At 44.3% G+C, this 16184-nt stretch overlaps 1 protein-coding gene across 3 annotated transcripts in view; it reads right to left on the bottom strand.

The window, feature by feature from the left end:
- Nucleotides 1-4405: 4405 nt before the first annotated feature.
- dbnlb (drebrin-like b) overlaps nt 4406-16184 on the bottom strand; it is a 40080-nt gene continuing 28301 nt past the window's right edge. For 2 of the 3 annotated variants that reach the window (XM_048522826.2, XM_048522827.2), the window contains 3 exons: nt 12111-12241; nt 11070-11175; nt 4406-5988 (listed from right to left, as the gene is read on the bottom strand). In XM_048522826.2, coding sequence (XP_048378783.2) covers nt 5846-5988; nt 11070-11175; nt 12111-12241 — 380 coding nt within the window. In that variant the 3' untranslated portion in view covers nt 4406-5845. The remainder of the gene's footprint in view (nt 5989-11069; nt 11176-12110; nt 12242-16184) is intronic. The other variant, XM_059641144.1, reaches the window with a different exon arrangement.

Here is a 16184-nt window from a genome sequence, read left to right as displayed (position 1 = left end):
ATCACCATTCTAGAAAATAATGGCCATTCTGCTCTTGGCTTCAATTCCTTTTTCATGCCAGTCCCTCAGCCCTCAACTTCCCAATATTTTGCAAATCTGTCTACCTTTGAAGTCTATTTTCTGTTTTACCCCCTTCATACATATGGCCATGCAGCCACCCAGAGATTCTAGAGCACTCAGCCCTGTGTCCAAGTGATCTTGCTGCGCGATCTAGGTGAATATTTTTCTCCCAAATGCACCTGCATGTTGCAGCAATTACTGCACATGTGGCTGAAAAAAAAACTGATGACCTCAGATGAGAATTAAAAACTGGTGTTGCATGATTCAGCTTTAGAGGGGACATTGAAAAAGTTTGCAAGGAGTGTTCAAATTTAGAACACAACTGATCCCAAGTATTTGCAATCTCTTGCAGGGAAAAAGAAGATGGAATGAGCTACTTTAAATACCTTGACACATTCTCACTCCCCATAAAATTTTCCACCAGCTCTTGTTTTGTCTCAATTGATCAAGGTACTTTTTATTATTTTGGCAAATATTTCATTCAAGAATGCCTTTCCCACTGAAATAAAGAGGCAGGCTTCATTCTCAGAACTGCAAAACATGCAAGAAGGGGAATCCCCTAAAATTTCAGCAACTATTTCCAAAGGATTCCAGGAACTGTGTTGTGGTTTTTATGACGCAGTCCAATTCTGAGAGTACAGTTAGTTTCAAATATCTTCAAAATCACCCTGCGCTACTCACAGAACCAATACCCAGGCCTTCAGAACTGTGAGAAGCTTTCAGACCAAGTCACATATCGTTGTTCACTAATGCAACGGTTCAAACTTTGGGATTGGTAGCTTTTGTGGAAAGAGAGAGAGAGAGAGAGAGAGAGAGAGAGAGAGAGAGAGAGAGTTAACGTGACTCACCTTTGGAATTTCCAAAGAAGGGTCATATTTGTTAACTCTCTCTCCACAGATACTGCCAGGCCTAACGAGAGTATCCAGCATTTTCTGTTGTTTTATTTCAAGCCTCTAACATCCTCATCATCTTGCTTTTGTTCCAGTTTTAAGATTGGAGTAAAAGGCAGGAGATGCAAAGACCAGCACTGAATTTATGGGATGCAAAGATGACTCAATTACACAAATAAGGAGTAGGCCATTCAGCCCTTCAAGCCTGTATCACGAGATGTCAGTACTCATTCTCCACATAAACCTCCTCAACAAACCACATATCCTTCAGTGTCTATACCTCTGAGCATGAGTTAGTGTTCTCAAATGTAAGTGTCCCTACCTCTGAGCCAGAAGTCCCATTCACCCAAAGGGTGTTTTATAATGTCTGAACAGACTGACTGTAAAATATTCATCCTTCAGTTTCTTGTCGTCTTGTTTTGTATTTGGCTCAGCCTCATTATGATCCCATGTTCTTATCACTCTCCGGTATAGAGCTTACTTCTAAGCCTTTATCAAAGCTCAGTGACATCAAGCATTTCTCTTCACAGGCTTCCATTTGTTGCGCAGGGCTTCATTATAATCTACAACCATAATGCTGCATGTGTGCACAGCAAGATCCCACATGGCTACAGGTTTCCTGCTACAGCAGCCAGGTAGTGTGGGACTTAGGAATGGAGGAAGGTCAGATGATTAATCCTCCAAGCATATACCAAGCCTAAATTCACATCTGTTATGCAGAAAGATTATCAGAAAACACTGGGTAGAAAAAAAGTTCTGTAGTCATTCATGAGATATGCAGATCCGCAACGAAGGAGCAGAGACTGTTTCAATGCAAGGATGGGTTTAGAAGTACTGAACAATCTAAGATGAATTTTAAAATGATGTTTATAAATTCTTGATTCAACTGGATTTCAGCAGCTCAAGGCAGCAACTCAGCACCATTTAACTAATTAAAGGAAATTTGACCGGGGAAATAAAGCCAAACCCATAGCCTACACCCTCAATGAATAATATCAATTTACAGCCATTTAAGATTTTGATCAAGGTGTGAAATTGTTTTGGGCTCCATATTGCTTTCTTTGACAAAGGGAACAAATTAGGACCTATCCCGAAGGGTCTTACTAATCCAAGCAGACACTTACATTTGAGAACACTAACTCATGTCTTGACAGAGAATAGTGTCTTGACCTCTGTGCTAGACTTATGCAGAAATAAATTGAGCATTGTTTTTGTCTGCAGGGGTTTTATATGTGGCAGGATTTCGAATAAATTCACATAGTGATTGGTTAGACAGAGGAAGTGACAGTTGCAGATTTCAGAAAGCGAAGCATTTGAATGCGAAAACAGAAAATGCTAAAAAAAACCTCAACAGGTCTAGCCACATCTGTGTGCACAGTGAATGTCTTGGAAGAAGAAAATGGACTGTTTCTCTATCCAGATACGACCTGACCTGCTGAATAGCTCTTTTGCTTTTATCATTTCCAGCTTTTGCAGTTAAGTGTTTTGTTGTTTTGTTTATTGAGCTATTCAACAAGATCAATGGGCACTTCAGGCTCGAAACATCACTTTCTTCTATTCCTAATGTAAATACAGTAGAGAGTGAAGCCTTCTATAAATGTGTGTTACTGGCCACACTTCAAAACCTTTATCTCGGCTTTGACTGTCCTTTTACAGCTCCTGAATTTTTAATAAGACATGTCTTTGGATTCTGGTACACGAGGTTGAGGAGTGTGTTTGACAGAAACTTGCTGCCCTTTTTCACAAGTTTACACTGAGGTCAGAAGATGTTGTGAGTCTTCATTTGAATTGCACCTGTGGTTTCAGCTGAGGATTTTGCAAACAGAACAGCTTTCAAGAGCAGGTTGAGGTTCTGCTCCAGGAGATACACAGTCTGAATCACAAAGACCACTGAGCACAGCCAGCAGCATCTGGTGCTACCCAGTACCCAGAGGTGAAGTAAGTTGTTGCACAAACACAGCCTCAGCACAAGGTGTATCTTCACCTTACACAGAGCATCAGAAACAAACAATTCCAGTCCATCCTCAAGAACTATGGATACTGGAAATGTGAAATAAATAGAGCTGGGAAAAAACTGAGCAGGTCTGGCGGCATCTGGAGAGAAGATAACTGTTCTTTTCTCTACTGATGCTGTCAGACTGGCTCACTTTCTCCAGCAGTTTCATGTTTTTGCTGGAATCCAACTTATTTGCTTCAAACTGGCCTTGTGCTGCTCTCTTGTGCGAAGTTTGTGCATTACATCAGGGGACCCAGGAAAAGTTCTGGGGACTTGCGTTCAAATCCAAATCATGTCAGATAGTAGAAATTAAATTCAGTTGAAAATAATGGAATTGAGTCTAATGATAGTTGTGAAACCACAGTTTTTGAAAAAACCCATCCTTCAGGGAACAAAATGTACCATCCTTACCTGATCTTGTCTGCAAGACTCCAGACCCACTGTGATGTCATTAATCATTACCTCGGGTGGGCAAAGCAGCCCAGATCTTCTATCTGATATAATAGTAATGGAAAGAATCAATATAGCACTAACCTTTCAGGAAACAGGTCCTCAAAGTTTCTGCTCCCGAGGGCTAAACTTTCCACTGGACGCTGCCTATTAGACTTAAGTCTACTTTTCCCTGGTTTAATTTACTGGACAAGGGGGTAAACAGGAGGACTCACTCGAATGATGTGCTGAAGAACTGCAAACAGCTCAACTTCCTTTGCTGTAGAATTTCAGGCCATCACTGGCTAGACATGTTAGCTCCCAAGACCCAGTCTCTTTCCAATGAGGAAGCAGTGAGAAGCAAGCAGTTTAACTGAATGAATGGTCTAGACAACTACAGCATTGATGCACAACTGTGGCTAGAGTTCTATAATTGCCTTGAAAGCGATGGAAGTAAGTTTGCTGAAATACATGATAACCAGGACAGAGACTTCATTAATCAGTCACAATTACCGCACATCACAAGTAATCCTAGTTCAGTGGAAGGGGGTACACTCACCTCAGGAGATTATGGGTTCAAATTCCCTCTTCAGACACTCCCCATGCCGACTAAAGGAATGCAGCACTGGCTGCGGTGTCTTTCAAGCCATCCCGACCTCGGCAGTTGAATCCCCGCTCCCCACACACCACCCCCCCAAACCTGGCATGATTCTGCACAGGAATAGCTAATTATTCTGATGTATTTATTCCTCCATCAGAAGAATCTCCCCAAAGTGCTTTGCTGCTAATGAAATACTTTTTGAAATATCAAAGTAGTAAAAGTGACAGCCAACTTTCAGGTAGTGAGGAACACCAAACAGCAATGTCGTAAATGAATCAGGCACTGGCCTGCAATTCCATGATATAATCTTCAAACTCGAGGAACAGAGAGGTCACAGATTAACTTTATCAACAGCTACACGAGAAGCAGAGCCCAGAATTTTCATTTCACTGATTTTTATTCCTATGTACAAATACAAAGGCCAGGATCTTCAAGAAAAACACCTTTATTAATGACAACGCAACAACTGACAGAGTCAAGAAAGCAGACAAGTGATGACACTGAGTTGTTAAATATTCCTAGTTTTTCACCAAATCATCATAGCTCACTGCAGATCTTTAAACCATTGGGATTATTTGAGGAAGACTGCCAGTCACAGGCCTGTGAAATCCTCTGGAAACAATTCATATTTTTCATTTACATGATTAATGTTCTTAAATAGAAATCATTTCAAAAACTTAGGTTTCACAAATTGTTAACATTTTATACGGTCTCTTAATTAAAACCCAGATAAAGACCACATTTTCCAGTCAGCACTACCTCATTAATCCACTCAGCTCTCAAAGACTGCAGTCGGTGAAGGCTGAGCAGGGCAGGTCTCGATGCCTAAACAGGGGTGAAGTGGTAAATAACTTGCTGCAGTTGATTCCACTACAGGATGCTCAAATATATCTCAGCCCCGAGCCCCAGCAATAAACACAAGGACCAGTGCTGATGTCTGCAAGCTAGTCACTGCTCAGCTAATTCTAAGGGAGAGGAACTGGTACCGTGGTGGACTTGGAAATGTGGAGAAGATGAAAGCACCATATAGGTGCTCCCATTGTTGTGATTCTGCTGGAGGAATAGCAGATTAACACTGATTGACCTTGCTGTGCGACTCTCGGATTCTGAATATGTTTCAATCTGCCCCACCTGAGCATCTTTCAATTCCAGTCAAAAGGCCATTAAACAAAGTGTTCATTCAGTCTGTTGATAGATGGTCTGACCCTGCAGTTGCCATTTTGTATTTCAAATTCCCATCGTCTACAGTACTTCAGTTTTGTTTCACTGCTCAGACAAAGCCATGAGCCCAGCAGTACAGCAAGATGCTAAGCTTGCAGCCCCCTTAATTAGCACAAAGAAAACCTGATTTGCCAAATGTACAACATGTAATAACAAAGGAATGTGAAAGTGTTCCCACCAACCACTATGTCCTGTTGTTTTGGTCAGAAAGAGTCTGACAGTCACTGGTTAAGCCCCCACCTCCAGTCCTTACCTGACTCATGGCCTCGAGGACTCAGACTCTCCATACTGCACCACCCAACTGGCCCCTAGCCAGTTACATCCTCAGCATATCATGGTGGGGGGGACCAAGTGAGGGTTGGAGCTAGCAGTGGAGGGTCAGGGTAAGAAGTACAGGGGGGAAAAGGAGGGCCTGGGTAGAAGGGAGAAAACAGTCCTTTAGTGGTTATTAAGCCAGAAATCCAACAATGACTGAAAACTTCCACCTCCTAATCAGATTCCCACCGATAGCCCTTCCCGGTTAAAGTGAGAAAAGAAAGCTTGAGGCACTGTATAGGTTTGGCTTGCAATTGGCGATTGAGAAGATCTTGTTGATGCTGATCAGACAGTGGTTTGGACACCATCAGCAAGGTCAACACTGTACACTGACTAACCAGTAAGGAGCTCCACGTAATTGGCTGGAAACATACCAAAACTACCATCTACTGCATAGCCCCGCCACCAGCCCTCGTCAATTTGCTCGATGCTGGTCAGGATGTCATCTGGATCAAACGATATTTCCGTCTCATCAGCTGCAAGTATTCAACAGGGAGAGGGTGGGATGGAGTGAGGAAAGAGAAAGGCAGGACAGAGGAGAAATGGGGGGTAGAGAGAAAACAAATTAGTAGACAAGTTCCTGATTCCTGATCAGTCAGGGAATTGGGGAAATTGCAGGAACATAGGACAGTACAGGCCAACAGTGCTGTGCTGGCCTAATACCCTACTCTTAAGATCAAACTAACCTGCATACCGTTCATTTTACGATCACCCACATGCTTATCCAAGAGTCACTTAAATGTCCCTGATCTGACTCTGGTACCACCACTGCCAGTAGTGCATTCCACACATCCACCAGTGTGTGAAGAACCTCCCTCTGACATCTCCCCTATACCTTCCTCCAATCACCTTAAAATTATGCCCCCTTGTGACAGTCATTTCCACCCAGGGGAAATGATCTCTGGCTATCCACTCCATCTCGTACACCTCTGTCAAATCACCTGTCATCCTTCTTTGCTCCAATGAAAAAAGCCCTAGCTCCCTCAAAACACCTGCCCTCCAGTCCACGCAGCTCAACAGTAAATCTCCTCCACACCCTCTCTAAAGCTTCCACATCCTTCCTATAAGGCGACCAGAACGGAACACAATACTCCAAGTGTGGTCTAACCAGGGTTTTAGAGCTGCAGCAAAACCTTGCAGGTAGTTAAAAACTCAATCTCCCTGCCAATGAAAGCCAAATACACCATATGCCTTCTTAACAACCCTATCAACTTGGGTGGCAACTTTGAGGGATCTATGGACATGGACCCCAAGAATCCTCTGTTCCTCCACAGTCAAAAATCCTGCCATTAATCCTGTATTCTGCATTCAAATTTGACCTTCCAAAATCAATCACTTCACAATTTTCTGGGTTGAATTGTATCTGCCACTCCTTTGCCCAGCTCTGCATCCTGGCAGTGTCCCATTGCAAGATAACAAAGTGTGAACCTGGATGAACACAGCAGGCCAAGCAGCATCTCAGGAGCACAAAAGCTGATGTTTCGGGCCTAGATCCTTCAGAGAAGGGAATGGGGAGAGGGTTCTGAAATAAGTGGGGAGAGAGGGGGAGGTGGACCGAAGATGGACAGAGGAGAAGATAGGTGGAGAGGGGATAGGTCAGTCCGGGGAGGACAGTCAGGTCAAAGAGGCGGGATGAGGTTAGTAGGTGGGAACTGGAGGTGCAGCTTGGAGGTGGGAGGAGGGGATAGGTGAGAGGAAGAGCAGCTTAGGGAGGCGGGGATGAGCTGGGCTGGTTTTGGGATGCTGTTAGGGGGTGGGGGGGGGGGGTGGATTTTGAAGCTTGTGAAGTCCACATTGTAGGTCCCGATGGTATCGATAGCCCTCCATGCTGTCCACAACTCCATCAATCTCCGTGTAATTGGCAAACTTCGGAACCCCCTTCCACTTGCTCATACACCTCATTTGTAAAGCTCGCAAAGGCCAGGAGGTCCCAGACAGATCCTTGTGGAACACCGCTGGTCACTGAGCTCGAGGCTGAATACTTTCCATCTACTACCACCCTGTGTCTTCTATTGGACAGCCAATTCCATAACCAGACAGCTAAAATTTCCCCGAATCCCATGCCTCTTTACTTTCTGAATAAGCCTACCATGGGGAACCTTATCGAACATCTTGCTAAAATCCACATATAACACATACACTGTTCTACCTTCATCGATGTGTTTTATCACATCCTCAAAAGAATTCAATAAGGCTTGTGAGGCATGACATGCCCCTCAAAGCCATGCTGACTATCCTCTAATCAAACTATGCTTTTCCAAATCATCATAAACATGGTCTCTCAGAATCGTATCTAATAATTTACCGACAACAGAAGACAGACTGACTGGTCTGTAATTCTCAGTGTTATCCTTATTCTCTTTCTTGAGAAAGGGAATAAGATTTGCCACCCTCCAATCATCTGGTATAACTTCAGTGGACATTGATTGCAAAAGACGCCGCAATCTCTTCCCTCGCTTCCCGTAGAAACACTGGGTATATCCCGTCTGGCCTGGGGACTTATCTATTCTTGTATTTTTCAATATGTCTAGCACACCCTCCAAGAAATTTTGAAAAACTCGAGGATAGACAAGTGCCCTGGGTGTTAAGGTAGTCTGATCAGCCATAATCCCTACTGAATGGCTGAGCAAGTACAACGAGGTAAAGAGCCTACTTCTGTTCCTATATCTTATTCATAAACTTTACAGATGCCCAGTTTCTCACATCAGTATACATGAATATTTGGGGGCATTGGTTAGGGTGCGAACCTTAAAGATTGATAATGGTAGGTAACATTTGTGCCACACAAATGCCAGGTAGCAACCATCTCCAACCAGAAAAATCTAACCATCACCACTTGACATTCATTGGCATCACCAGAGTACCCAACTGTCAACATTCTGGGGGTTACAACTGACCAGAAAGTGACCTGGACCAGTCCATATAACTAATGCTGTGACCAGCTTGCCTGGATGGGTGTAGCTCTAACAGCATTCACTCCCGCCACCACGGACATTCAGTCTAAAGGCTATCAATTTAAATGCAAGATATCTGTTTTGAAACTAATGAATATCCTAGTTTTGGGCAAAGGGGCCCTGCTTAAAACACAATCTGTTTGCCCCAAGACCAGAAAGGACAAAACTTTCCAGATTTTTAACTAAAATGAATCCACCTCACATCACTGGTTCCAAATCAGTGAGGGGTCAATGACATTCATTGGTTGGTATAATCAAAGAGACAACAGAAACCACTGGAATGCAGTCCACATATTGTATAATACTCAGGACCGGCAAGAGGTACAAAAACAATATGCATTCAAACCAAGTTTCCTATCCAGTGGACCAGAAGCAACGTCTGCTTGTTTTTGGCCGAGTAGAGCGGATAGAAAACAGTATAACTTTGGCAGCCGAAGGGGTTGGATAGTGGTGAAAACACCAATGTAGGCAGCCGTATGGCCGGTGCATCGAGACAGTGTCCGCGCGCCCAGCCCTACGTGTACATGCGCACGCGCACACACACGAAAGAAGTCAACCCAGTGGGCAGATAGAATAGAGAGTGAATGTTCCATCTGTCACCTGTAGAAACCTCAACCTCTTGCTGTGTGGAATGTTACCTACATTGCCCAACCAGCCCTTAGCTAATTTTTGGCAATTTAGCCAGTGTTAATGTTAAGATGGTGTTTAATTTAGATAAACTCGACACGCACGAGAATTCCTAGAAGCATGGCATTCCAACCGGAACTCCATCAACAAACACATTGATTTGGAGCCCATCTACCATCCTCTGAGACAAAGAACAGGAAATGGCATCACCAACGCAGGAAATGACATCACCAAACCAAGGAAACCTAACCAGATAAATAGAAAGCGGGACATAACAGCAGCGCTTCCCCGGAGGCTCACTGATGATGTTACCTAGAATGGTGACAACGTCTGAAAACTAACCTTCCAGCTCAGCGAGCAAACTCACATCCAGAAACTCAACCTGAGCTACAAATCTTCTCAAAACTCGCTAGATGTTGTTTAATTTGAAAGGGTTCAGAAAAGATTTACAGGGATGCAGCCAGGATTGAGAGGTTTATAAAATCATGAAGGACAATGATAGGATGATTATTCAAGGTCTTTTTTCTCCCTAGGGTTAGGGAGTCCAAAACTGAAGGGCAAAAGGTGAAGGAGGAAAAATTTAAAAGGGGCTTGGCAAGCAACTTTTTCATGCAGAGGGTGGTGCATGTATGGAATGAGCTGCCAGATGAAGTGGTGGCGGTGGCTACATCTGGATGGGCACACCAATAGGAAGGGCTTAGAAGGATATGGGGCAAATGGGATTAGATCTGTTTAGGGTACCTGGTCAGTGCCCAATGTTGGTGTGAAGGGTCTGTTTCCATACTGTATAACTCTGATCCTATAACTACTTTGTAACTATCTTCAGTTGTGTCATATTGGGATTCACCATATGTAATAAACATATGCTTATATTCCAAATCTGACAGCTGTGCTGATTGCATTATTTATCATAGAACATAGAAAAGTACAGTACAGGCCCTTCGGCCCACGATGTTGTGCTGTGGAATAATCCTAATCCAAAAATAAAATAACCTAACCTACATTCCCCTCAATTCACTGCTGTCCATGTGCGTGTCCAGCAGTCGCTTAAATGTCACTAATGACTCCACTTCCACGACTACCACTGGCAAAGTATTCCATGCGCTCACAACTCTCTGGGTGAAGAACCTCCCTGACATCTCCTCCATACCTTCCTCCTAACACCTTAAAACTATAGAATGGTTCCTCAAGCTAAGTCCAGAGCTCTGATAGTAAATAAGGGTGTCTAATCATGACTACGCAAGGCTGAACAAGCCTCACATGATTGGAAACTCTACAAACAGCAGTGAGGTCTACAAACAAGATGTACTGCTCAAATTCACAAAGGATCCTCAGACACTACCCTCTAAACACGACTACTTCCATCTAGAATGGCAAAGGCAGCAGATACATAGGAACATCATTACTTGCCACTCACTATTCCGACTTGGGAACATATCACCATTCTCTCAGTCTCTTTAGATCAAAATGCCAGAATTCCCTCCCAAACACCACACGGACTGCAGCAGTTCCACCATCTTCTGGAAGGTGAATAGTGACGGGTGATAACCTTTGGCCTAGCTTCACCACCCACATCCTGTGAATGAATACTCAAAAAGGAAAACAACTTTTGGAGACCTTCCCACTATTTGAAAAACAGATTGCTCCAATATCAGAATTATGCATCTCGGGATGCAAGTCCTTTTGACCTGAAATTCTCACTGCAACTCTTCTACAGCACAAACTCAGTACAAATTCTTCTCTAATGAGCATTAGCTGAAAATTAAAAATTCCAACAGACTTACCTGAAACAAAAAGGGATCAAAGGTTTACCTAATTTTAAGTTGGGGTTGATGAATATCTTCGTTAATAAGGGGACTCATGTTGGTATAATGCTGGTAAATGTACCTATCGTAACAAAGTATCAGTTTCTCCATAAATAACTTTTTGTTTCACATTTCCAGCATCCACATTGGTCCTCATTTAAGTGTACCTACCAGCCTGGTAATCATAGAGTGCCCGGGCACACAGTCCTTGGTATTGAGTTTCTGCCACAGGTTGGTGCAAATTGGTATCTACAGAAGCTGCCTGACCTCCAGTGTCCTGAAACAAAGACAGAAGACAAATAATGCACAATTTTTTTTCTAAAAAAAGTTGTCAAAACCACTTCCATAACTAATGACCTACAGTCCAAATGCTAGCTCACTATGTAAGCAATTTCTCACCTCCCCTCTGGCTCTGCTGCCAAATGTTTTACATCTCTAACCTCAACTTCCCAACTCATGTCTCTGGAGATTTTCTGCCAATCTCTCAAATCCCTTCATTCTGACCACTTGTGTTACACATCCATTGTTTTAAAAACAATCCCAGTTTTTCAGTATCACTCAATGCCCCTCATCTCTGGTACCCTGCAGTTGATTGCACCACACTCCCTCCACTGGCTAAAATTATCGGGTCCAAATTTAACTTGGTGCCGAAATGGTTGAGAGGACCCAAACCACGCAGTGGAAACCAACTGCTTCTCTCAATGGCCCATCTCTTCGTAAGCTTCATATTAGGAGTAACAGCAACTGGTTTCAGCATACAGCCAGATTCTTGGGACAGCTGTATCTCACCAATGCTGAAATATCTAAAGCTGTTTGAAACAACCTGAAACCAGTCTGCACCCAAAGCCCTGCAATCTAGAACAGTCAGATAAGACATAGTGTCATTTTCAAACAGGCCAGCAGAGATCTGTTCAACAGCTTTCCCCATTCTTATTTTGGAAAAAAATTTTGCAGAAAATGAGTGGTAACAAGACTGAAATACACATGTTCCAGTTCCTGCAAATATACTGCATGGGGAATTAGGAATCATGATAGACACAGATCAGATGTGCAGGGTTGCACCACTCCTGGCACAGGTTACAATACGCAGCACAGTCTTAAGTATGGTATCCACACCCTATTAAACTATGTCGGGACTTGATTCAGACAGGAAAGAAATAAGGTACCTGAAGTTAGGGAGGAGTAAAGAGGACAGCTTTGGAAAGCACTTACTGCATCAACAAGCTCGGAGCTGTCTTGCTGTTGCACACGTGCGTCCGGATCCTCATAGATATCATCCTGCTCTAAAGTTTCAGAATGGTGAAACTGCCAGCTATAACCTTCTTTACTCTCAACCTTCTCATCTGTGTGAAAGCAAGAAACGAAACAAACGGCCATGAGAGAAATGCTGCAACATCTAAAACAGAGACACGGCCCTTTATCCCCAGGCTCATGCCCCATTCATACTAAGGGTCTCACCCACCGATTATCCTCAGGCTCCCAATACCACCCAATGCCCCAAGGCTCTCTGCCCCAACCTTACACTCAGGCACACCCCTAACTATGCAGTCACACCCCTCAGACCATCATATCTAAAAAGACAGATCCTTCAAGTCTGTTTGCATGTACCTTGTCCCACTTTTTCCCCCAGTTGCATGACAGGTCTGACAATGAGCGAGGTGGGATAAGCAGTTCAATCTGCAAGGTTTTGAGATAAGAACCAAATCCTTTCATGGACAGGCTCCTGGGAGACCAGAGAAACCACTCAGGACCAGTGCAATCCAGGGAGATGAGATAAATTCAACCCAGAGTGCTAAGCCTCTGCTCCATCAGACACCAATCTTTCCACGTGCCGAAGTCGTGACCACTGAACAGAAAGCTCAAACTTGGATGAGCTTATGAATAGGAAGGGTTTGGAGGGCTCCTCAACAACCCGCTAAGCGGGGTCCAAATCATCATCGCCAGAGTTCCCAAATATGACCGAGTACCATTTGCCAGCTTTTGGCCCATATCCTTCTAAACCCTTCCTATTCATAGGCTCATCCAAATGCCTTTGAAATGTTGTAATTGTAACCGCTTCACCATCTCCTCTGGCAGCTCGGTCCAGGCACACACCACCCTGAGTGAAAAAATTATACCTTAACCATCTCACCCTAAACCTATGTCTTCTATTTTTGAACTCACTCACCCTTGGAAAAAGACAAAAGAGTGGTTATTCACCCTATCCATGACCCTAATGATTTGATAAATTTCTGCAAGTGTACCCCAGTCTCCCATGCTCCCAGGAGAAAAGCCCCAGCCTATTAGGCCTCTCCTTTAATTCAAACCCTCCTGTCCCAGCAATATACTTGTAAACCTTTTCTTCACTCTCTCAAGTTTAACAACACCTTTACTATACAAGTGCTACCAGAATTCTATGTAATATTCCAAAAGTGGCCTTCCCAATGTCTTGTACAGCCGCAACAAGACATCCCAACTCCTACACTCAATGCACTGACCAATGAATACTAACGTGCCAAATGCCTTCTTCACCTCTAGACCTACAACTCCACTTAACTATGAACATGCACTCAGTTCTCTTTACTAGCCAACACTCCTTCGGGCCTTACCATTAACTGCCCAAAATCTCTACATTGCTGAGGCCAGACACCAACTCTCTCATACCTCCTTCTACCATCACCTCAATCACGACCCCACCTCCACCCAGACCATCAACAACCTCATCACCTTAGCCGATCTCCCACTCAGAGCCTCCAATCTGATGGTGTGGGGTTGCGGGGTTTGTCTCTATCTGCTGCCCAAGATCCATAAACCCAACTGCCTCAGTCTCTACCTGCTCCTGCCCCACTGAGCTTGTCTCCTCCAACCTCAACTCTGTTCTTTCCCCTTTGGTGCAGGTACTCCCCACCTATGTTCGGGACACAACAAACCCTCCACCATTTCCAAGACTTTCAACTCATGGCCCTGATACCTCATTTTCACCATGGACGTCTGGTCCCTGTACATCTGTATTGCCCACCAGGATGGCCTAAAATGCTCTGCGCTTCTTCCTTTTCAGTAGGCACACCCAGTCCCCTTCTAATGACACACATTTGCTTGGCAGAACTGGTCCTCACCCTCAACATTTTTTCCCTCAGACTCCTCACTTCCTACAAACCAAGGGGGTGGCTATGGGCACCTGTATGGGCCTGAGCTATGCCTGCCTCTTTGTAGGATTTGTGGAACAGTCCCTCTTCCAGAACTACATTGGTACCGTCACTCACCTCCGACTGTTACATCGATGGCTACATCAGTGCTGCCTTGCGCTCCTGCAAGGAGCTCAAATAGTTCAACTTCGCCAACACCTTCCACCGTGCTCTCAAATTCAACTGGACCATTTCCGGCACCTCCATCTCCATCTCCAGTAACCTTCTCAGAAGCGATATCCATTTCAAACCCACTGAATCCCACAATTACCTCGACTACATCTCCTCTCAAAGTGCTATCCCATATTCAATTCCTCCATCTGCTCCCAGGATCAGGTGTTCTACTCTAGGACTTACCAGATATTCTCCTGCTTCTTGGACTGTAGTTTCCCCTTTTATTATTAAAGATGCCCTCAAATACATCTCCCCATTTCCTGCATTTCTGCCCTCAAACCTTCTTCCCCCCAACAAGGGGGGAGTCCCTTCCGTCCCCATGCACCACCCCACCAAACTCCAAATGCAACGCTTCATCCTCTGACATTTCCACCACCCATAATCAGGCCCCACAATCAGAAGATATGTTTCATCCCAGCCCTGACTGCTTTCCACAGGGACTCCTCACTCCATGAATACCTCATCAGATGTACAATCTCCAACAATTCCTTCACCACACCCAGTATCTTTCCCTGCAACCACAAGAGGAGCAACACCCACTTCCTCACCTCCATCCAAGGCCCCAATTATTCCGCATCTGACAGAGATTCACCTGCACTTCATCTAACCTCATCTACTATATCTGTTGCTCCCAACCTGGCCTCCTATATACTAGGGAGACCAAATGCACATTCAGGGACTGGTCTGCGGAGCATCTCTGACCTACACGCACCAAACAACCCAACCTTCCAGGTGCCATCCATTTTAACTCCCCGTCTCCCTCCCCTGGTGTCATGTCCATCCTTGGTCTCCTCCACTATCAGAGTGACACCGACAAACTTGAGGAACAATACCTGATATTTTGTTTTGGGAGCTTACAGGCCAATGGCCTGAATTTTGATTTCACCAGCTTCCAAATCTCTCCACCCCCAGCCTGTCCATCTTCCTACTAATACTTCCTCCCCACAACCCCCTCCACCTGCATCCACACATCTCCATCTCACCTACCCTATCCCCAGCCACATCCCTCTCCCCCTCCCCAGTCCTGACAAAGGGCTTTGGTCCAAAATGACTTCTCTGCTGCCTGGATGCTGTCTGACCCGTAGTTTTCCAGCTCCACATGTTGTGATGTGGATTAGTCTTGCCTTATTTTGCCATTCCAAAAATGTGATATTTCAGATGCATGTAAATTAAATCCATCTGCTACTCTTCAGCCCACTGGCCCATATAGTCAAGATTCCATTGTACTCAGAGATAATCTTTTTTCATAGTCCATGACATCATCTTTTTTGCCGTTATCTAAACTTACTAACCATGCCTCCTATCTTCACATCCAGACCATTTACATAAATGGCAAGGTGCCGTGGACCCAGCACTGATCCTTGCTCCATACCTTGCGATCACAGGCCTCCAGCCTCCAAAACAACATTCCTCTACCACTGTTTCCTACCTTAAAGCCAATTTTGTATCCAAATGGTTTGCCACTCTCACCAGGATCCCATGTGATCTAGCTCTACTAGTCTACCATGCAGAACCGCATTGCATTCCACAATGTCTGCCACTATCTTCAATTTTTTTTAAAATCACTTCTTCAAAACTCACGTGAAACAATTTTTCCACGCACAAAGCCATATTGACTATCCCGGATCAAATTTATATAAGTCCTGTCCCTCAGAATCCCCTCCAACTACTTCACCACTGATGGCGAGGTCTACAGTTCCCTGGCTTCTCTTAAATAATGGCACCCAAATGGCCAACTTTCAGTCTTCCAGCACCTCACCTGTGGGTGTCCATGAAACAAATATCTCAGCAAGGGACCCACCAATCCCTTCCCTAGCTTCATACAGAATCCTGGGAAATACATGATCAGGTCCTGGGGATTTAACTACCTTTGTGTTTTAAGACCTCCAGCACCACCTCTCTGTAGTATAAATTCTTTAAGACATTAATATTTGTTTCCCCAAGTTCC

This window comes from Stegostoma tigrinum, chromosome 40, assembly GCF_030684315.1.
Source record: "Stegostoma tigrinum isolate sSteTig4 chromosome 40, sSteTig4.hap1, whole genome shotgun sequence".
Taxonomy (NCBI): Eukaryota; Metazoa; Chordata; class Chondrichthyes; order Orectolobiformes; family Stegostomatidae; genus Stegostoma; species Stegostoma tigrinum.
Note: the sequence above shows the minus strand (reverse complement) of the source record. Positions and strands in the feature narration are given on the sequence as shown.